This window comes from Panicum virgatum, chromosome 3K, assembly GCF_016808335.1.
Source record: "Panicum virgatum strain AP13 chromosome 3K, P.virgatum_v5, whole genome shotgun sequence".
NCBI lineage: Eukaryota > Viridiplantae > Streptophyta > Magnoliopsida > Poales > Poaceae > Panicum > Panicum virgatum.
Genome location: NC_053138.1, coordinates 9,998,483 through 10,021,725, shown reverse-complemented (window position 1 = coordinate 10,021,725; position 23,243 = coordinate 9,998,483). Strand labels below are relative to the sequence as shown.

Below are 23,243 nucleotides of genomic sequence, written 5' to 3'. Positions count from 1 at the left end.
TCGCCGGTTAAACTAATCGCGCCCGCAATTAACTACCACCTGCTAATGCTGTATACTAGCAGTATTCTGCTCAGATCATTAGATTATACTGCTGCTGAGGATGGCGATGGGTTAGATAGAGATGGATGGGTGACAGGTGTGACACCTTCAGAGAGAGAAAAAAATATATACAGTACTAGATAAAATTATTTGTTAGGCAAGCTAGTAGTACTCATCTGTATTTTTCTTTGCAGAGGGAATTTTCTTGGAAGGCAGTTGATGCGCAGGAAAAATGCAGATACTGAATCAGCTAGTGCCAGTGCTGCTGTCATGGGGCAGGATTACTGAAGATGACAGCGGGTTACCGATAGATGGCATGCCAGTGTAGCTCTACTACTGTGAGTACTTTTTTTTTGTTGCCTTCCTGTAGTCTTTTCTCTTGCCAGGAGGGTTTTCTTGCGGAGAGAAAATGAAGATAATTGTAGCTTGCAATGTCTTTTCTCTTGGTGGCATCAAATCTGCAATACGGTTACCACTAAAAAAGAAAACTGCTCCAATGAAGGATCACTTACCGAACGTTTCGTGAGGTTATATGAAATCCTTGTGCCACTTGTAATAGCTGGTGCTAATCTCTCATGTACAGTACAAGATGCTTAGACATGAGTGCTTAAAAGAGATAGGATGTATAAGATCATTAATCAAGAATGGTATAAGAGTTAAACAGGCCCAACAACCATGTGTGTAACACATTAGGCAACAGTGCAAAATTAATCATCTCATCCACCTTTCAAGCATTGTATGAAAATGACGCGGTGAAAAAAAAATAGTTTTCTTAGCTAAGAACTGCCTCTAAGCACCAGTGTATCATGCTCTTAGCTTCCCGCGTTGCCGTTCTAAAATACTCCGCGCTTGACGCCGCCAAATATAACTGGCCGGACAAAGATTTATTATTAGAGTTGGTGGCCGGCGCTAGATATCATCTCTTGCTCGGGCTACATTTCAGTAATGATCAGTTTGTTTATACCAGATTGCCTGGCATGTGAACAGTTTACTTTTTGATGGGGCATAGTTACATTCATGTTAGCTCAGTAAAATTCTTTAGAGAGCGTGTGCGTGTACACGTTGTGCTACAATTGGAGTAAGATTAACTGTGTGTTTTCCGGCTGCCCAAAGATGTTTGCAATCGGATTGGTTCCAACAGTGAAAAGGCGAGAATGGATGATTTCTCGAGATTGGGATTTGAGAGAGGACGGGGGGCAAGCAGGTCAAAAAAGGTGAAAGTAAAAATAGCTCGTGATATCTTTTGGTTAATTTTGCTGTCACCGGGGCAGTAAAAGGTCCAGAGGCCCATGCCCCCATCACATGCTGCCATGGCGCTGATGGCTCTACTGCCCACTCTGCGTGGGACCACACCCCCCACTCTGCAGGATCCTCTGCGCCTCCTGCTCCCAAGGTCCCGTGCACAAGCTATACTGGTGTGAGGATGGTTCGGCTTCAACTTCTACTGTGAAATGGATTGGATAGTTTTCCTTCATGAGTAGATTTCACTGCACATTTGAATAGGTAACTCAAGGAATTAACTAAGGAAACACATATAAGATGAAATAAACTTACTCATAAAAACCTAAGAGAGTACTACATTATGAAATATCATATGTACATGCACAAAATTAAGCAAAATATACTAGTATACGGTTGTGAAGAAACTCAAGAGAGTTCTACAAAAGCATTTAACCAAATTCAAGAACAACCAAATTTATATGCTAGAGCCATTAGGTTGAGGTATCGATTACTAAAGAAGTGACAAACATATCGGACATTACTAAGACAAAGGCGTGAAAGAAAATAAGCTATAGTGTACTAGTACATGGCTACGAAGAAACTATCAATAATGGCAACATGAAAAAAAAGAGTGACCTAACTTTATAAATGATGATGGACTAGCTAACTCTAGGAAGCAATAAAAAGATGAAGGAAGAGAGAATAGAAGAACCAACAAAATATAGACCAAGCAATGTCATATACTATCTCAACACAAATCGTATCGAATATACGTTCTTATCTAGAAATTTAAAACTAACAAAACATTTAATATTTCTTCTACACGGTCTATTATGTGATATTATGATCAAACACTGAGATAAAATGGATGCAAAAAAATATAATTATGAATCGCCTTAGCGTACAACAAACAATTGAATGATCACATAAACCACATGGTGATCTCGTTCAGTTGCTCCACAGACAATCCCATGAATGGCCCCAAAGCCCCAAACTGAACAAGACCCTCTCCTCCTACCACCACTCCCATCACTGTTCATTCCCACTCCCTATAGGCTGTAGACTTTGGAAAAATTATGAGCAAAAAATAAAGAAAATTGAACTCTCTATAAAAAAAAATAAAATGAAAAAAGAGGCCCGAGAGAGAGAGAGAGAGAGAGAGAGAGATGCAGAAGAGAAGACCACAGGAGGCTCCCCTCAGCAGCAGCTAGCTTCCCCCATTCCAGCTCCAGCAACCAGATGCGCTCCCCCGTGAGAGCCCTACCGCCGCCATCCGCAGCGCTCCTCCCCCGGCCCGTCCCCGCCGCCGGGTAGCCCGATCCGACGGCCCCCGCCGCCCCCATGGGCCGCGGCGCCGCCGCCGCGATGCCGCCGTGGCACGCGCTCCCGGACGAGGTCTGGGAGCATGCCTTCTCCTTCCTCCCCGCGTACTCGGACCGGGGCGCCGCCGCGGCCGCCTGCCGCTCCTGGCTTCGCGCCGAGCGCCGCTCACGCCGCCGCCTCGCCGTCGCCAACTGCTACGCTGCATCCCCGCAGGACGCCGTCGACCGGTTCCCGTCCGTACGCGCCGTCGAGGTCAAGGGCAAGCCTCACTTCGCGGACTTCGGGCTCGTGCCGCCCGGCTGGGGCGCCGCCGCCGCACCATGGGTCGCCGCCGCTGCCGACGGGTGGCCGCTGCTCGAGGAGTTCAGCTTCAAGCGCATGGTCGTCACCGACGACTGCCTCGAGATGATCGCGGCCTCCTTCAGGAACTTCCAGGTGCTGCGCCTCGTATCCTGCGAGGGATTCAGCACCGCCGGGCTCGCTGCCATTGCCGCCGGCTGCAGGTGAGGCAGCGCATCCAGGCTGAGATTTGAGCTAAAAACTAAAGCTTTGCGTGGTTCCTGGTTTCCGTTGCGCAAAGATTTGAGCTTTCTGGGAGTACCTCTTCGGAAACTTAAGAGGAATCTTTGACGAAAAGCTCGTGTTTTTTCCCCTCCCATTTAGCTAAAGCTCCAAGATTTATTGGTGTCGTTTTGGGTTTTTGTGATCTAAAGTAATTCTTCGTTACGAGAAAATGGTTTGAACTTGGCTTTCATCTCAAGGATGAACTACTTTTGATGATCTTCAGCTAATCATTTGAACTTTCTTTTGTGTGCTTGTTGAGTAGTATTTGTGAATAGTGCTAAGCTCCAGTTTAGATTTGATCTATGCTTGGTTTTCATTTTCACTGTACAAAAGGTAAGCCTTCAATTTGTTCTAGTGTGATCTAGAGCGTTTCAATGTTTGCCCCAAGGTGAAGACTAGTGCGCTATTTTAGATTCCTACTTGTCTGTGTGAAAAGAGTGATTTGTACTCTTCCAGAAAGGATTTTAGTGAACTTCGATACAATTTGTTGCTCATGTCACCATCAAAAGCTTGACCTTTCATAGCTTGGATTCCTCAGTAAGCCTTATTTCCTCTTGGGAAGCTTTGACTACAGATTCTACTGTGTTTGAGGGATTGGTCTGTGGAGGTGCTTTCTTTCTTGCTTTCTTGCACGGATCTGTGGGTTTGGCAGAATAAACATTTGTACTTGCTGGGCAATGATGGATGCACCCCTTTATCTTTCCACCAAAATGATAGGGTTGTTTCAAGATTAGAACCAATTGGACGCACCTTTACTTAAACAATTGTATTTTCCCCAGTTCATGAGATGCTAGATCTGACTCGAACTGTTTTGCTTTTCATTGATGCTTGAGATTCAAATGAGTTACGACGTGATATAAACTTCAACCTGGATTCAAAGAATCAAGTCTTTTAGCATGCATTTGACATCTAGATTCCCAAATGTGTGGTTGTGTGTGCCTACCTTTTGTCATTAACTTCTAGCCGCAATCTTGTTTTAGGTGGAAATATGTTGTATTTGCTCCTATAGTAATAATGTTTGCATCTAGGACCTAAAAGTAGGAGCAATACTTTGACTTATTAATGTGACTGTTGAATTTTAATCGCAGGCAAGAAAATTTACTTAGGAGGAAGGATTTGCTGTATCTCTCCAAAAAGATTTATGAACTTGCTAAAGTCCCACCTTTTAGAAAAAAAGGAGCTTTAAGAATCTGGTGCCTAAGATACTGAGTTTTTATTAGTTTGATCCTTAGCATGCAAAAGCTGTGTCATTTGTATTGTTTATTGTGACAAGAAACACTTCAACACGGATGACTTGATAGTGTGGTTGGTTTCTGATACACTGGTGCCTTATACAGACGCAAAAAATGTTTCGGACACAATAAAATATGTTTTTATAATTGTGCAAGCACAAACAGAATGGGGATGGATTGGTTCTGGATAACAACAGATTCTTGTGATTGTTACTGTAAATGCACATATTCGTGTTCTGTACTAGAAACAAGGTGCCATACATGTTTTTTTTTTGCCGTATCTGGTTTATATCTGCTGATCTGGCTTTGAACTAAGCCTTTTCATTTGAAAAGTCATACCTTGAGGAATATTGCTTTATACTGTTCCCGTCAAGCACCTCGATTTGCTGCACCTGCTTCTGGATGGTTCTATGTTTAGAAGATACTTTATATTATTTGTGCATGAATATAACCTAAAAAGTGGAAGTACCAAGTTCAATGTTTCTAGTTTATCCCAAGCATCTGCTCGATATGCCAGAAAAGCAATATGACGTGTATATGCTATATACAATTATCAGCTTTTCTTTTACCCTTTTTTTGGCTTTCAAGTATTGTTCACATTAAAAGAAAGTATATTTCACGTGTTGCCCTTATTCATGCCTTTGGGATAATGAAAAATTGGCAAGTCTCAGAGAAAGCTAGTGTTGTCTCTGTTGCTTCTTTGCTATTGCTTCCTGCCTTCCTTTATTTAACTTCAGACCAATGCGGGAGTCTTCTAAAACTCGTGGAAGATGTTAATTTTGAACTGTGACTTTGTTGATGCTGTCTGTTGGAGGCCTTCAGTTTTTTGATAGTTGCCCCTTGTTTGGTTTTGTTTATACTCTTTCTTGCAGTATGCAATGCAGTGATTTTGCATTATTATAATTTGACAGACTGTGGAATAGTTGCATGACATAGTTAATGCGAATTCTCCTGATATAGCTTCCCTTGAAATATGTTTGAATTTAACTATCTCTTGCAGTGTATAGGTCGTATCAAACAAGAGAAAATTAGCATATTCTGTATTCATGTGATTGAACTGATGTAACTTGTTTTCTGGGACTAAGACTCAGTATTGATTTTACGTAAGTCATGTATAACTGGAGTAACAAATAGAAAATATAAGGAAAATCTTTGCTTAATGATAGGTATAGGTTGTATGATGTTTGTGTAACCAGTTGTGTTTTGAGGATTTTCCTGCGGTAGTTAAAGTCTACCTGTAGTTCTTTTAGTGTTTTTCCCTCACAAATCTCCATGCTTATTTGAATGTGATGATAGCGCTGGCTGTTGTCCCTTGTTCCAGTTTTCACTATTCTTTCAAGATATGACTTATCATCTATTAAACTGTTATTTCCATCTCCTAACTTTTGTACTCTTTTTGCAGGAATCTAAGAGAACTTGACCTGCAGGAGAATGAGATTGAGGATTGCTCTATTAATTGGCTCAGTCTCTTTCCAGAATCCTTCACTTCTTTGGTAACTCTAAATTTTTCATGCTTAGAAGGGGATGTCAATATAGCTGTACTTGAACGACTAATAACCAGATGCCGTAACCTCAAGACTCTCAAGGTCAACAATTCTATACCTCTTGACTTGCTTGCTAGCCTCCTTCGCAAGGCTCCTCAGATTGTAGAGCTCGGAACAGGAAGATTCTCTGCGGATTACCATCTGAGTCTCTTTTCAAAACTTGAAGCAGCATTTGCTGGTTGTAAAAGCCTAAGAAGGCTTTCTGGGGCTTGGGATGCTGTTCCAGAGTACCTGCCAGCATTTTATTGCGTATGTGAGGGCCTCACATCACTAAATCTGAGTTATGCTACTGTACGAGGCCCTGAGCTGATTAAATTCATTAGCAGATGCAAGAATCTGCAACTCTTATGGGTATGCTTGTTCACATCTTTTACTTAACTAAGTTTTTGAATTTTACCTTCAAAGTTTAAACTACTCTTGTATGCATATTGGTATGAACACTTGATTTCTAGGAAGTGAAATTACCTGCATAAATGCTATTTCAAGTGTTTTAGTAATTGGATCCTGTGCATATGCTTTTTAGTGCAGTAAGCACCACTATTTGGTTAGGGTGCATGTCATGACATTGTATTTTGAGGCATCACATGAAATTATTGGAATTACTGCCTTTTATCTTCATGGGAAACATGAACCTTGTTTGAGAATACAATAATTAATATGCCATAGAAGACTTTCTACAGTGATTCAGTTCATTCTCAAAGTGCTATCAAGTGAATTGCTTCTCTTTGTTTTAGAGCATCATACATATTCTTGAAGATTCTCTTTTAAACATTAAAGTTGCAATTTTCAGGTGATGGATTTAATTGAGGACCACGGTCTTGCTATTGTGGCATCATCTTGTAATAAATTGCAGGAATTGCGGGTCTTCCCTTCTTCTCCTTTTGATGCAGCCGAGCAGGTTTCATTGACTGAAAGAGGTCTTGTTGATGTCTCTGCCAGTTGCCCAATGTTGGAATCAGTCCTATACTTCTGCAGACGGATGACCAATGAGGCTCTTATTACTATTGCAAAGAATCGGCCCAACTTCACTTGCTTCCGCCTATGCATATTAGAGCCACACACACCAGATTACATCACGCATCAGCCTCTTGATGCAGGTTTTAGTGCCATTGTGGAATCATGCAAGGGCCTTAGGCGGCTTTCTGTCTCAGGCCTTCTCACAGACCGTCTATTTAAATCCATCGGAGCACATGCTGATCGTCTCGAGATGCTTTCAATAGCCTTTGCTGGCAACAGTGACTTGGGCCTTCATTACATCCTTTCTGGCTGCAAGAGCTTGAAGAAACTGGAGATCAGGGACTGCCCATTTGGTGATAAGCCTTTGCTGGCAAATGCTGCCAAGCTGGAGACAATGCGATCCCTTTGGATGTCGTCGTGCTCACTGACCCTGGGCGCATGCAGACAGCTTGCACGCAAGATGCCCCGCCTTAGTGTGGAGGTCATGAATGATCCTCGACGGGCATGCTCCTTGGACTCGCTTACGGATGAGAGCCCTATCGAGACATTGTATGTCTACCGGACAATTGCAGGTCCAAGGTCGGACACACCAGCCTGCGTCCAGATTGTTTAGGGGGTGGCGACCTGTAGTATGGGAAGATACTATGGAGTATCCATTTTCAGTCTCTCAGCACCTCCCTTGCATAACATGGATAGTCTCCTTGAAGTTGATGGGCTGGTGATCTGGTATCATAATCTCTGTTCAGATGGGAAACTGTTGCTGCGAGTTTAAGGGCGAGACTCGGGACCCCTTTCAGGTGTTAATAACTGCAGGGAGGAGACTGGACGAGTTACAGAAACCACTAGATAGCGTCTTGAGAAAACTTGGGTTTGTTTTCTTAGCGTGTTTAGTTCTTTTTATGTATAAAAAATATGGAATCATTCCAATGTCGCAATGTACTTGTACTATCGGAACAATTGTACCAGGAGCTTCTGCTTTTTTGACCTCCCCTCTCTAGTCTCTAATCATGGGCTGTTGCTCCAACTTGTAGTGATATGTGAATGAAGAATAATTCAAGCTTGTCTCGAGAACTGTACCTCACCGAGGGTTTATCCTCCTGTGATTTCGGGGTGAAATTTAAATTGCTTCTGAATCCAGTTGAGTTGTATGTTCAGGATGTTTTTCTCTCTCTCAAGACAATGCAAAATTTACCACTAGGGCAGCTATATCATAGACAGAGTGCTGGACATAATCATCTAGTTTCTCTTCCTAGTTCTGAATCTTTCATATGGGGTTCTCCGTGAGCAATCCATCGTGCATTTATCTAACCATCTAGATCCTGCGTAGTTTGCACACTGACTGCCAATCATCGCCTTTGAGAAGGAAAAGCATCGAGATCCTTGGAGTGTGGTACAGAAAGCAAGTACGTATCAGTTCAAAACGCGCGCATGGATTCTTCGAGCAGAAAATGCCCTGTCTGCATATGGTTTTTATCTGAAAACCAGTAGTGTCACAAACCGATTGAGACATTCAATGACTCCGCACAACTCGATCCCGTGCGTGTTGGATTCAGAGCTGCATCGATTGAGGGGACACGGATGATTTTCTGAAAGCATCAGTGAGGCGGAGACTGCAGTATGCAGAGCCCAGGATCGGAGCCGTACCTCACTGACATGGCATGGAGCACAGAGGCTACCCATGCCGCCGCGGCCGCCGCCGTCCTAGTGGCTAGCTAGCACCAACACGTGGCCGACGGCAGCTCCGGGAATAAGAACAGCGCGCCGCAACTGGAGATTGCAAGCAGAGCAAGTCCGCCGGCCGGCCGGGCTCCGAAGCCAAGGGTGGATTCCGGGATCGACGAGGTCTGCCGGGAGGAGGAGGAGGAGGGAGCGGGCGGAGGAACGAGGGGAAGGGGGAGGCGCCAGTGCGCCACTGGAGACATGCCTGCAGGCTGCAGCAGTGGCTGCGCATCGCTGGAAAACTCACGGCCGCCGTTTGCCGCCGGGAATAGGGAACGACGGCCAAACCATGGGAAGGGGATATCAAGCCGAATCAAGGACCAATGTAGGGGTGTTTTTGTAAAATACTGGGTTTTTTTTTTCCGTAAAATATCGGATCGCGATTCATAGTTGCGATCGAAATTCAGGGGTGTTAGTGTAAAGTAGACCGGGCCAACTGGTCTGCTGCACCGGGGATGGGAGGAGGAGAGCAGCAGCGGAGGGGACTTCCGCCGGGACGCCGCCACGGAGGAACGACGATCACCTCGCTGTCGAGCTCGGGCTCGGCCGTTCCGTCCATGACCTGGTTGTGTTTGTGCAGGGTCAGGGCGCCACGAACAGGTCGTAGTCCATGGTCGGAGCCAGGCCTCCGCGCTGGTGCCGTTGGTGCCGTGCTCCCGTGTGCTGAGGCTGCCGGTGCCAGCTATGCTGAATGTGGTTGTGAGATTGAACGAGATGTGCACAAAATTCTGAAAAAATAAAATTGAAATTGTAGGTTATATTGAGACGGATTCTGAATGCACAAACGAATGCCTGAATGATTATTGGATGGATTCGGAATGCTTGAATGTTTTTTTTGTTGGATTCTGAATGCTCAAAGTTAAAAAAAATCTGATGCAAAACTATGCTTGTGTTGAATAATTAGGTAATTGCATGATTAAATTTCGAAATAAATAAATCATGAATATGACTGTCCTGCGAATGGAGTGCAGCAGACGACGTCGCAGGCAACGATACGCCGCAGCACCAGACTTACAAGAACGAGTCTCTCCTGGTGCAGGATCCCAAAGGACCTGCTCCCCCGTTCGCCGGTGCACGCCAACGCTCGGTATGAAGAAGACTACGATGGCGGCGCAGCAGCGAGAAGAGGCAAAACCCTAACTCGAGTTGATATGTTTTTTGGTGCAGCCTATGAGTTAAATATATAGGAGAGCCATATGATTTTCTCAACTTCCACTAACAATGTGGAATTAAAGGTTTGCACCACATGAGCCTTTGAGATTTTTTTTTCAGATATCTTTGAGATTTATTTGGAATAACTGAAATACTCAATGGGCCAAGTCTAAAGTCCAACAGCTTAAACAGTCAACTATAAAACTCGGTGGGCGCCGGCGGAGGAGGTGGTGGGGGGGACGGTCCCCATCGTTTTTCATTAAGGGGAAGCGACTAACGGCTTCTTTGTAGCCGAGAAACCCCACCCCACCCCTCTGGAACTCTGGCCCATGTCCATAAGGACCATGCTTTGCGGCGAGCCCAACGAAATAGATTTTTTTACCTCACAAACCGAAAATTCGTCCCACACGAGATTCAAACTCCGGCCGCGGCCCGCGGGGTGCCGCCGGGAGCTGTCGACCAACTGGTCTAGCAACCGCGGCCCGCGGGGGTGCCGCTGGAAGCTGTCGACCAACTGTAGGCTTGGACAGTCAACTATGAACATAAGGTGTGCTGCTACGCTTGGACAGTGAATTATTGCAGGTCTTTGATGATTGCAGAATGTTTGCTTGAAAATTAGTAAAAGAAAGTGAAACATATATTCCTCACGGACTCCGTGCACAGAGTCCTCTATGCAAAGAAAAAAAAAATACTAACACCACTTTCACTGGGGGAAAAATGCGTGTATGGGTTCTTTGATCAGAAAATGCCCTGTCTGCAGATAGTTTACTGAAAACCAATCCGATTCAGTGTTGCTAATTACAATATGAATTCAATCTCCTCACAATCCGATTTCAAGCGTGTTGGATTCAAAACTCTTATCGATTCAGGGCATGACGATGATTTTCTGCGCGGAAAGCATCAGTGAGGAGATTGTAGTAGTATGCAGAACCAACAGTCCAACACCTGGAGCTGAACCTCACTGACAAGGAGTAGAACACTGGGACTACCTGTCTACCCATGCCGCCGTTCTTGCTGGCCAGAGCCTAAACACGATTGTGAATTTGTGATGCCTATTTCACGACGATCTTGCTTCTTCTTTTTTTTTGTCCAAGTCTGGCACTTCCAAGCCTATCCCACATGCCGGAATCGAACCTGATGAATATGAACCGTTGCCGTCAAGTCAAGCAGTAATCGTTGGCACCAAACGTAAATTCAGCCTGCAATACGGAACAGAAGTGATTTCAGAGCATGCGGTATCTGCCAGCCTGCAATACGGAACACAAGTGATCAACTGATGACCGGGACGCGCGGGTGGCTGGAGACAACACGGACCTCGCCGGGAGCGGAGAAGAGGAGGAACGCGCGGGCGGGGGGAGCAAGGGAGGGGAAGGAGCTACGGGAGATACGCCTGCAGCAATGGCTGGGTGTCTCTGGAAAACTCACGTCATCGTCCACCAGGTCCTCGCTCTCTTTCGTCCTGCCGCCGCCGGAAGAACACCGACGTGCTACGCTTGCAAGCCTGCGGGGGATTCCGCCACCGTTATTCCGCGCGGACAGCTAAATTAGCGAAGGACCAGGACGAAGGACCGGAACAAGCACATGGGATGCTATGCTAAGCTTCAAGCTCCGATTCACTCGGCAGAAGAAGAATCAAATGTGCAAGACATGGTCGTTATTCACTCGCCGTGCGTCGATCGCGCTCCAAATTAACGATTCAGTTCTCCACGGAAAACTCCACGAAAAAAATGTAGAGCTTCATCATACTGAGAGTTGAACATTTTTTTCATTCCCTCAAACCGGAATCCTGAGAGTTACAACATTGCAAAAGTTTGAACCTGAGACACGTGTGCTAGGGACAGGAAAAGGAGTGAAGCAGAAGGTGATCGGTTGAAGTGATTCAGGTGAGTTCAGTGGATCAATGTTTTGTTTGAGAGGTCAAGTAGGCAAACCAAATAAATGAAGCTAATAAAGCGGACTGTTCTCTTACATTACCAGAGCTGCAGTATACGTTTTCCAGCGACTCAAATCGACCTTGCTGGAGTGAAGCTGACGCAGAAAGTTCAGTTCAGTGGAAACTGAATGCAGTCTCAGCCCTAAGTGGTGGGCTGGTGGCTTAATGCCCAAAACTTCAAATCGTGGATCTTAGCGTGGCAACCGTTCCATCCGATCCCAAATATAAGTTCGTTAGAGCAACTCCAGTAGTACTGTTAAATTTGGGTGAGCACGCAAAAGCGGAGCATCTTATACATCTTGTGGAAGATAGTTAAGCAAGTTATCTATAAAGCCCACTAAAGTCCATTTATTAAAAAATATTGAACCAATATTTCAAAAATGTTAAACTAATATTTTTAAAATATTGATTCAACAATTAGGAAATGTTGAACTAGTGTTTCGAAAATATTGAATCAATATTAAAAAAAAGTTGAACCCAACATCAACTTCATCTTCTTCTGCTCTGGCGGCGGGAGCTCGGCGCGCTCGGGCAGCGGCAGCGCAGCAGCGGGGCGGCGGTGGGCCGCGGCGCGCTCGGAAGGCGGCAGCGCAGCAGCAACCCGCAGCAGCAGCGCACGGTAGCAGCGCCGCGCCGCAATTGCAGCAGCAGCAAGCAGCGACGCGCAGCAATTGCAGCAGCAGCAAGCGGCGGCGGCTAGCGAGCAGCATGCAGCACGCGGCAGTAGCAAGCGGCGGCGGCGGCTAGCGAGCAGCACGCAGCAGTAGCAAGCCGCGGCAGCAGCGAGCAGCAGAAGCGCGCGGCGGGCGGCCGGCAGGCAGAAGAGGCGGCGCGCGGCGCATGGTGAGGAAGGAAGGTTAGGGTTGAGAACATCTAACAGATGAGATAGTTTGCACGAATCTCAAACTCTAGAAGGTGGGGAAGAAAAAATCTTCTGAAAGATGTATAGAATTTCCGCGCAAAATCTCATTTAGAAGCCCACTTCTAAATTTTACTCACCCAAATATGAGCCTCCCCTCCAGCAGCCTGAGTAAACTAGACTTCTATTTTTCCAACTGACAACTGGGCCCAACCTGTCATCAGGGGGTGGGGGAGAAATTTGAAAGACCCATAGTTGGCATTTTAAATAGAGCCACCAAATTGGGGAGGAGAGAAATTTAGAGGGCCTACCAAAATTGAAACTCATTTGCTCTCTCTGCTGGAGATCCATTTTCGATGTCCACCGACTAAATTTTCATATGGAAGCCCATTTAGTCACTCTACTGGAGTTGCTCTTAGAGCAACTCCAAGAGCAACTCCAGTAGGACTTTTAAATTTGAGTGAGGAAATATCTATTTAGAAGCCCACTTTTAAATTTTATTCACCTAAATATGAGCCTCCACTCCAGCAGACCGAATAAATTGGGCTTCTATAGAGGGCCCATAGTTGGCAGCCCAAATAGAGAACCACCAAATTGACGGTGGGGGAGAAATTTGAAAGGCCTACCAAAATGCCAGCCCATTTAGAAGGTCTGCTGGAGATCAATTTTTTGTACCCACTGAGTAAATATGGAGATAAAAGCCTATTTAGTAGTTCTGCTGGAGTTACTCTTAGGATGTTGATGTCTTTAATATCGCACTAGTTTAAAATTGATTCTATTTTCATCAACTTTTGGCGAGACATACTTTAGACTGACTTCAAGAGCGTGAGCCAAATGCATTTTTACCTCTCCACCGTCTACTGTGCACACTGCGAACGCCTCCAACAAGTGATACAAACGCCCGATGCAAAATGCATCGGAGGAAAGAGGCGATGCAATATTGCAATCCCTCTCTCCTCCGATGCATTCCTGTGCGCGTGGAGGACACGGCGGCGCCGCCATGGGAGCTCGCTGGAGAGAGAAGGGGAAGAAGAAAGACGAGCAGGAGAGAGAAGGGGAAGAAGGAAGATGAGCTCGACGTGGTGCCTCACCGCCGTGCATCACTCCTCGGCCTCTCCGACGTGCCTCCTGCCGCTCGCGAGCTCCGTCGTCCACAACCCGGCGGCAGCCCGCCACAAGATGCCGAGCTCCTCGGCGGCCAGGAGGAGCGCCGTCGGGCCTCGACGCTGTCCGCCCCGCCGCCATCGGACCCGCGGTCGCCACTCCCGCCCGCCTGCCGCGCTGGACGGGGCCGCCGAGGGAAGCCGCGCGCCCGCCGCCGGGGGCCACCGCGCGGTGGCTCCCATCCGCAGGCCGCGCCACGCCGGCCCCTATGCATCTGGCTGCCCGCCGCGTGAGCCCCGCTCGCCGCGCCCGTGCTGCTGTCGGAGACCGCCCCCGCTCCCGCCGGCCGCCGCGCGCCGCCGCCGAACGCGCGGGATCCCGGGCCCCGCCGGCCGCCGCCTTCGCCCGCCTCCGCACCCGCCGCCATGGGCCTAGGAGCCATGCGCGCGGCCGCGCGCCGTCACTGCTCCCGCGGCCGCGAGCCGCCGGGCGTGTGGTCCTGCCCGCTGTGCGCGCCGTCGGGTTGAGGTTGAGGCGGAGCAGGAGGTCGACGGACTGGATCTCGGGGACGGGCTGGAGACTGGATCCGGGCGAGCCCGTGGGCGTGACGGGGTTCGGGCGCGGCCTGCTCTTGCTGCCGTGGCGAACGGGGACGCCGGCGCGGCCGCGGACCTCCGCCTCCTCCTCGCCTTCCTCGCCGCGCGCGACGGCCGCTTCGACGACGCCGGTGGAAATGCAGCGCTCTGTTGGAGACGGTGCTGTGTGAAGGAAAAGCAAAACACTGTAGACGAAAGGCGATCATCGATTTGCATCCGAGAAATGGCTCATGCTGTTGAAGTCAGTCTTAGTATAACATGTAGTACAAATTTTGATACAAGTACAACGGTTGTTGAGCAGGTCTCATCTCCGGTTATTTTGATGGTTTGACTAGTGGTTTCGACATGGTCAACCGAAATGATGATAACCGACGCTTAACCCCGAGTGAAAATCATGATGCACACATGGCAGCCGACGGAGAGATTATTCACCCCGTTCGGCAGGCTGGAGCTGGAGGCTGGAGCTGGAGTTGTGTGAGAGAAAAACACTGTTGTCTGGCTGGTGGCTGGAGGCTGGAGCTGGAGTTGTGTGAGAGAGAAATACTGTAGAGGCTGGAGGCTGTCCACCAGCCGATAGAGGCTGGAGGCTGTCCGCCAGCCGAACGGGGTGATTACAGGCAAGCACGGGGGACGGGGAAGGGAGGGCGCAGACAAGAAAGGCTCCCGAAAGCAACACGCCCCCTTCCCAATCTCGTAATCATACCACTGCCGCGACTGTTACCCCACTAATGCTCCCAGCTTAGCGGCAGGTAGAGAGCCAAGCAGAGGCTGCGTCGCAGCAGCCCGCGCCTCGATCCCACGAACCCCACCTTTATTTTAAGGGGCTGATTGGTTCGTCTCCTCTGCTGGTTGCCTCTGTTCGAGCTGCAGAGGGAGAGGGAGGGATCGAGGAGGACGAATCAGAAAGGTGCTTGCAGGTTGGCTCTCTGGTTTCTCTGTTTGTTACTTCTCGCATCGAGGTGCTTTTTCGTGGTCTCGGTTCTTGGGCACCCGCGTGATCTGAGGAGGGGTGTGGGTTCTTGGAGGGATTTGATCGATCTCACATAGGGGGTGGGCGGGGTCTCTTCTTCCTGGGCAAGGATTCGTAAAGGCGATTCCTTTGCGGATTCGACCCTCGGCGAGAGAATACTCACTCGCGAATTCGGGGATTAGCCCTTTGCCTGTTAATTTCTGGGGATTTTTTGGCCGTTAGAAGCGAATCCCCCGTCTGGGTTTGTCGGCTGCTTCCCTGATTTCTTGTGGCACTGCATTGATTGGTACGGGCAACTGAATCGATGCTTCCCAATTTATTTCAAAAGAAAGTAAACGATGATAGCCTAATCCTGTGCTCTTGCTGCTGTCCTTTGCTGTTTTATTGCCTCTGCTGCGCTACTGCTGGTGAGCAGAGAATCTTCCTGCGAGGCTGCATTCATCTCGTCTCGTATGCTTGTTATTGCAAGCCCAGCATTTGGTTTATTGCCAAACTTTAATCCCGGACTTCTTCTGCAGGACAGTGGGTACAGCGGCAATTATTGTTTCATCTTATCTGCTGCAGCAAGTGGAATCCAAGGGTTTACCAAACGCTGGGAGAGTATGGGAAGAAGCTGCTATCAAGTCTGAAGCTTAGCTTAGCACATCAGTGTTGGAGGTATATGCTTCTTTGTGCCACCAGATGCTTTTGTTCATATTTTTATGCAGCTAGATGTCATCTTTTCCCCTTATGAGCATGTAATGGTTATATGTGTAGTAATTTGATGTGTATTTTCTGCTTAATTAATGTGCAGGCATGTATAAGAACCAGCTCCAGGAGCTTGCTCAGAGGAGTTGCTTCAATCTACCGTCCTATGCATGCATCCGGGAGGGACCAGATCATGCGCCTCGGTTTAAGGCCACAGTTAATTTCAATGGAGAGACATTCGAGAGCCCAGTGTTTTGTTCTACTTTGCGGCAGGCAGAGCATGCAGCGGCTGAGGTAGCACTCAATGAGTTATCAAAGAGGGGGCCTTCATCGACACTGGCTGCCAAAGTTCTGGTTAGTTTTGTTGATGCCTCTGGAAACCTATCCTCTGTTGCAGTAAGTTATGGAATTCGTTTTATGGTGCTTGTATGGAGAATCTCCTTTTGCATGTCCTACCTGGAGAAGCCAGTTACCAGCCTGGACGAGTTCTCACCTTAGATCTCACGGTAGTTTTAATTGTAGGATATGCTAAACAATCTTCATGCTTGGTTTCTACCTACTCTTAGTAGCTTGCAGGCGGTCTCAGCTTGCATCTTTACTAGCCATCAATTGATAGCTACCACAAGCTTAATCATCACAGAACTACATAATCATCCTAGAGAGTCTCTTTGTTTCCCTCTTTAAGGCACTGGAGGTGAACAACAAGATAATTTAGTTCTTGATTTTTGAAAATCATGTTTCTGCAGGTTAGGTAAAATGCGGTATTATATGTTTTGAGAAGGGCTAGGCATCTAGGCCTTTTTCCATTCTATCCTGGTTATCTGCGCATACACTTGATCCTGAAATTATTACCATGGTTACAGCTGATCTTTTCTGTGTCCAGTTCTAAGATGGAAGAGTGATAATTCCAATGAACATTTTGGTTATGTAGAATTATTGTCCGTGGCATAAATCATATCAAGCTGACGACTGTTCTTGGCATTGGCTAACTTTACCACTTGGCATGCTAGACTAGAATTGTTATATGCCATCTCCATTTCTTCTACTACTAAATTGTTATTTTTAATGTTTATTGAGTCAAACTTTCTGAATTTCATTGTTATTATTTTTTATACTATGCCAGCCTTTACATTTTCCATAAACAAGACTGTAAAATTTCACGTATGAAGTATTTGTATTGGCAATGGACATTGTGAGGTGCCTAGTATGTGAGTTGTGAGACAGCCTTTTCAAGTCAAAGATCAATCAATTTCATCTGTGTCAGACACTGCCAAATCCCAACGCAGAGTATATTAAAAGTTCACTATTCTTGACAACTCATACTGCAATAAGTCAAACTGAGAGGTTATTTATGATGGATTGGTTGGGAAGGTGCAATTCTTTTATGATGTCTGATGTTGACTTGCTAGTTATCACATCCCCGTTGCCTGATTTTGAAGCAAGGACAATTCAAGTGGTTCAAATTTCAAGTTGGCATGTTTGTGATCTTTTTCACCCCTTATGCATCAAAAGTCAAATACTTCTGTCATTGATTTAGTCTACAATTCAGTATTTCAATGGTAATTAGACAAAAGTTTTTTCCCGTCCTCATTAGTTGCTTTTGCAGTAAGTACAATTCAAGTGGTTGAAATTTCAAGGTGGCATGTTTGTGAACTCCCCCCCCCCCCCCCCATATACATCAATACTCAATACTTATGAAGTTGATTCCATCTAGATTTCAGTATATGGATTGGGGGTTAGATAAATTTTGTGCCTACTGCTAGTCTACTACTTTATGTTCCCTACTTTACAATGCAATTGCAATTGTAATGGGCATGTGTGCAACAAGGTAACCTCTTGAGGAATGTTGTTGAAGTCGAGCTGCTAACTCTGTTTACTCCATAGGATGAAACAGGGATATACAAGAATCTACTTCAAGAAACTGCTCATCGAGCTGGTTTAAAACTTCCAGTGTACACTACTGTTAGATCTGGGCCAGGTCACACACCTGTGTTCACATGCACAGTGGAATTGGCAGGAAAGACATTTACTGGCAATCCTGGCAAGACCAAGAAGCAAGCTCAAAAAAATGCTGCAATGGCTGCCTGGTCTGAACTGAAGCAATGTGAGTACTTTTACCAGCTTCATTTCGTTGATGCATATTTTCGTTGATCATGTCTTCCTTTGCTTTTTTTTAGTGCAACAATTTTGGTAAGAATAGTTGTTAAGCATCTCTTGGATGCAAGAACATAAGTATCATCATGTCTTAACAAAATCATCATATCTGTTATCCATAAATGGTGCACAGCAACATTTCTTATTTATTGTAACTTAATATGTTTGCTGACTCTTTAATTTGCTGTTCCTCACAGTGCCCCGGGTAGGTGAGCCATCGTTCTCATCATGTCCACTCGATCGGGATGATGAGGAGCATGAACAGGCCATAGTTACTCGTACTCTTGCAAGCTTAAACCAGGCAAATGGTGGTAAGATGCCACATCAAAAGGAAAAACAGCAAAGCAATAACCGTCCTTCATCACGAAGATCTTATCCTAAATCAAATCCTTCATTCTACCGATCACATTTACCGAACCAGGCTTATCCTAGTGTTCCACCGGAGCAAGCAATGTACCATATGTGGCACCGGGTGCAAGCAACCCAACCAGCACCTAGTTTTCCAATGGTACCAACTATGGGTAATACGAGGTTCCCACCACCAGCAGCTATGCTCTCCATGTACTCTTCACCTCGAGGGCAATTCGCCACACCGGCCTGCCAAGATGCACTAGGTCTTCTTCCATGTTTTCCTGAAGGTGCTCCTGCCCTCCCAAGCTACTTCTCGCCTTACCCTGTCTCCTATGTGCCAAGAAGTCCTGTGCCAGCTACTATTCACAAAATTCATGAGAGAAGGCAAGATCTTTCTGAAACAGTTGAGCTTCCTGATGCCGTGGTCTTCTCCCAATATGGTGGTCCACACAAGTTTCAAGAAGCACCCAAAAATGGGAAAGAAGACTGGACTGGTAGTAGTGCTTCCCCTGAGGAAGAAATTATTGCTCATCTCAGTATCTCAGGCTCAACCACACATCCATCATCGCCAATGTTGGATCTGAATGAAGAAAAAGAAACTTTGAGCAGTAAGCCAAATAAGTCTCAAGAACAACAGCCGAAGTCATCACCACCTTGGGTTAGCCCTTCAATTCCCGCACACGTTTCTATCCAGCGAAAGCATTATACTAGCTCTGTTCAGCATGATGAGCCCATCCACAGAAATGATCCACCTCAAACGAGTCAGCCTTCGTTGCCAGAGTTGTGGTCTTCCCACTCAGCAGCTGCTACCAGATCTGGAACTGCAGTCCCTGAAAATTCACCAGGTCCTGTATACCAGCAGCGACCTCCTTGGCTGGCTGCCCCTGTTACAGTCAGAACCGCCATCCCAGTATGTTCAGCTAGGCCGAACACGGTGAATACAGCTTGTGGAGCAGCTCGAGTAAGACCGATTGCCCAGAACCGCTTGGCCCTGGCTAGAGGTGAGCCAGAAACTCCCAAGAATACGAATAATGGGGAAAGAGCCCTGAACAGGGAGCACCAAACTCAATAAGCTCCATGTCTGAGTCACAGTTTTGGTTCTGCTGAGCTATAAGTTAGGTCTCAGATTTGGCAGAATCTCAGTTTATGTTCCTCTTTTTCCCCCCCTTCTCAGTTAGGTACTGAACTCTTGAAAGAGTTGTGTGGGAGTCGTGCTTGCGGTCTCCACGCTGCCTTTAGATTCTACAGATAATACCACGTCCTTATCAAGATAAATTAATGAGTTATAATATAGATAGAGAATACAGTTTTTCCTTGTGTGCTGAATGTTGATTCCCATTTTTTTTTTGCCAATGTTGACAGAATGCTGAATTTTTGCATGAGGGTTCAGTTTGCATCTTTATATATACGATCTGTTGCGAGGCGCTTGCAGCCTTGCAGGGCTTCTTTGGTTAGGATGTTTGTTTGATCAGACGAATATGGGGCTGGACCTTTTTGGTCCACTACTTCTGTTCCTTGCACCAAAACGTGCATGGTTGCTAAATGAATTTGTTGAGAACTACGTGTCATTTTTTGATCAACGGAGAGAAAAAAAGAAAAGTTCTTTCCTTTTCACAGCTCAACACAACCCAAACAATCTCGTTACGTCAGCAATCGAACGGCCCAATCCCTAAATGATAAAAACAGAATGCTATGTAATAGCTCGGCTCAATTTTTTTTTCCTTTATGCTGCAACAAGATGTAGCATCCTCTATTTAGAGGCGACAAAACCAAGCTCATGAACAAATTTCAGCCGAACATTCGACCGCAGTTTCAAAAATATTCACACGAGGAAGATGCAAGGGAACGTGAACAGGTTGTTTAAAACTGTGGGGAACCGTCTGGAAAATTATTTCCAGCCACGAGCATTTCTGAAAAAAGAAGAAGGAAAAAGATCATTCCACCCGAGGCTTGGAAGGCTCGAACTAGCTAAGAGCCCAAGACCTCACGGCGTCGGCAGCGGAAGCGGCCGGATCGTCGGCTGCGGCGGCAGCGGAGATGGCGTCCGTGGCCGCCGCGGAGGGCGCGGCGGCGGCGCTCCGCTCGGTGCTGTCGCGCGCGCAGCAGGCGGCGGCGCGGGCGGGTCGCGCGCCGGGGTCCGTGCGGGTGGTGGCGGTTAGCAAGACCAAGCCGGTGCCCGTCATCCGCAGCGTCTACGACGCGGGCCACCGCTGCTTCGGCGAGAACTACGTCCAGGAGCTCATCGACAAGGCGCCCCAGGTTGGCTTGGATTGCTCACGACTCCCAACAACAAAATCTTGCCTTTGGTCTCCTCGCTGTGCGAATTGCCGGTTAGAACATTGAATCAGAGTCAGCAGCTTGTTAATTAAGCTCGGTGCTAACACCTGAAACTCTGTCGTAAGCCTGGGGTTGGGCGATCAACAGCCGTGGGAGATAGCCATGGTAGAACAGCGAATTGCCTATTGGAACGTTGAATCGGATACAACAGCTTGTTAACTTGTTAATTCCGACCTTCGCTGACTTCCACAGTTGTTCGTCATTAGTATCTGAATTGGAGATCGCTGGTCGTGATACTCCTCCTCGGCGTAGAAAATATAACTTTGTGCATTTATGGTTGTTCTGCAGAATTTTCAGAAGTTTTAATGGTTCCAGCATCTACAGCTACAAGTTTTCATGACTCGGGAATTCTCGCTGCGCTTGCTTCCTAGTCCTTGCAGCGAATTGCCCATGTAAACTGTCTAAGCATGTGTTTTTCTCATTACAGCTTCCCGAGGATATTGAGTGGCACTTCATTGGGAACTTGCAAAGCAACAAAGCCAGAGCCCTACTTGGTTTGTACTACTGTCTGTTTTTTTTCTTGAATGCGCAGGAGAACTATGCGGTGTTATGGCTTGGGTTAGTTTTTTGTTACATTCGCACCTAAAGAAAAGACTGTGTTCTTTCTTACCTGTCATTTAGGACATCCCATCTTTGATCATTGTTTTTCTCAGTTATATGTTAGAACTCATTCAAAATACAACAATGTTGACACTATTGAAGTATACTGTTGATGGTTAGTCTACTAATCGTATTTTAATTTTCCATGTACAAAATCTGTTCTTATATGCATATCAGTGATCAAAGTTTCAAAAATTTGACTGCGAGCTACTGTTTTCTTGTTTATGCTGAGTCTCAGTCTGATTCTGAACTCCCATTTGCTCAAGTTTTATTTTACTTATACCACATACTATTACATATATTTACCAAAAGTGTTCTAAATTTTATACATAGGTTGGATATCTTATGCCCTCTGGCCTGAGCTAACATTTATTTTCTTGTTTCTTTAACCTTTAGCTGGCGTGCCAAATCTTCATATGGTTGAGAGTGTAGATGACGAGAAGGTACATGATGAATGAATGAATCTATATTTTAATGTTTCATCAACTTCATCTCTTTCTGGTTCCATGGTACACACACATTTGAGGCACATACTCATCAGCAGTTCACTCACTTTGGCTTCTTTCTAGAAAGAGGGGGATCCTTTGCTAGAAAAAATAGAACAACAATATTTTTTTAGTTTTCATGCCTATCTGCATCCTAGTAGAATTTGTCACTTCTGGTAAGATTTGACCATTCATAATGTATGTTCAATCATGTTTGTATAGACTTTGCATTTATCAAAAACATTCGAGCAAGATTTTGTTGCCTTAACTAGGACCTAAAAAAACAATAGGTGGTGTTGCGGTTATTCATTGCGATGAATTTTCACATTCTTGAACTTGTTAAGTTTAATGTTCATTCTTTCAGATTGCTAACCGTCTTGATCGCGTGGTAGCTGACTTGGGGAGAAAACCTCTTAAGGTTTGGTCCAAGTCAACACTAGTGGAGAGGAATGTGAGTACTCTAGTTTCCTTCAAATTCTGAACTTTTTATCTAATATCTATGGAATCTCTGAAGCCTGAAAAGTATCAGTTTGGGAATGCTACGATTGAATTTTCTAAACGTTGGAACCTGCATTCTTCATTGTTTCCAGACTTTAGTGGATAAGCGATATAAAGTTTGATGTATGACGGTACAGTTGTCCTGTCTCTGAGCATGCGTATAGATCTAAAACTTTGTTTTTATTTTGCAGCAAAATTCGGAGTAGATCCGTCAGGATGCGCGGAATTAGCAAAGCATGTCAAATTGAGCTGCCCGAACCTTGTGTTTTCTGGCTTGATGACAATTGGGATGCTTGATTACTCCTCAACTCCAGAGAATTTCAAGGTAACATATACCCTGTGATACAGCTTATCTGGAGTGGCTGCCTGTGGCTAACGTGCACACGATTTTTAAATTCCCAGACACTGGCTAATTGCCGGAAAGAGGTTTGCAAGGAGCTTGGCATACCCGAAGAGCAGTGTGAGTTGTCTATGGGCATGTCTGCTGATTTTGAGCAAGCGGTAAGGAAAATATTGAGAAAACATAGAAGAGGCGTGATAGGCCAATAGATGCATTGCTGATGATATTTACTGTTTCTCTGCAGATTGAAATGGGCAGCACAAATGTAAGAGTCGGATCAACCATATTCGGTGCTAGAGAGTACCCAAAGAAGAACTAGGATGACCATACACACCAGTGGTTTCGTCGTGACTGCCGCATGCACAGAACATTGAGGAGTCTCCTCCAGCAGTTACAATATTTGATAATATGTGTGGTTATGTACCCATTTTGGTCATCAGAAAACATACCATTTTGGTCATCAGAAAACATTTTGACACATCATATACCATGTGCTACAAATAAAGAGATTCATTTGCCATTATGCATGTTTTAAGTCAACCAATAAAGATGCACTGATTTCCTTTGTTGCTTGTATT

At 45.9% G+C, this 23,243-nt stretch overlaps 1 protein-coding gene, 1 long non-coding RNA gene and 2 pseudogenes across 3 annotated transcripts; 3 read left to right on the top strand and 1 right to left on the bottom strand.

Moving 5' to 3' along the window:
• Positions 1–2,406: 2,406 nt before the first annotated feature.
• Positions 2,407–8,017, top strand: LOC120697450 (transport inhibitor response 1-like protein Os05g0150500). Its single transcript, XM_039980695.1, has 3 exons — positions 2,407–3,086; positions 5,782–6,274; positions 6,714–8,017. The coding sequence occupies exons 1-3, from the start codon at positions 2,602–2,604 to the stop codon at positions 7,491–7,493; spliced, it is 1,758 nt and encodes a 585-aa protein (XP_039836629.1). The 5' UTR covers positions 2,407–2,601; the 3' UTR covers positions 7,494–8,017.
• Positions 8,018–8,103: 86 nt separating this feature from the next.
• On the bottom strand, positions 8,104–8,915 carry LOC120697451. Its single transcript, XR_005684475.1, has 2 exons — positions 8,525–8,915; positions 8,104–8,435 (listed from the first exon to the last, which is right to left on the bottom strand). It is a non-coding gene; the product is annotated as an uncharacterized LOC120697451 (long non-coding RNA).
• Positions 8,916–14,884: 5,969 nt separating this feature from the next.
• LOC120697448 lies at positions 14,885–19,807 on the top strand (annotated as a pseudogene). The gene is made up of 5 exons (XR_005684474.1): positions 14,885–15,160; positions 15,732–15,870; positions 16,007–16,254; positions 17,785–18,004; positions 18,252–19,807. The product of XR_005684474.1 is annotated as a double-stranded RNA-binding protein 2-like (transcript).
• Positions 19,808–20,336: 529 nt separating this feature from the next.
• Positions 20,337–23,231, top strand: LOC120697449 (annotated as a pseudogene).
• The last annotated feature ends 12 nt before the right edge of the window (positions 23,232–23,243 follow it).

Coding starts and splice junctions, on each gene's coding strand:
- LOC120697450 (XM_039980695.1), top strand. CDS start 2,602: ATGGGCCGCGGCGCCGCCGCCGCGATGCCGCCGTGGCACGCGCTCCCG. Junction 3,087..5,781: donor GCCATTGCCGCCGGCTGCAG/GTGAGGCAGCGC, acceptor CTCTTTTTGCAG/GAATCTAAGAGAACTTGACC. Junction 6,275..6,713: donor AGAATCTGCAACTCTTATGG/GTATGCTTGTTC, acceptor TGCAATTTTCAG/GTGATGGATTTAATTGAGGA.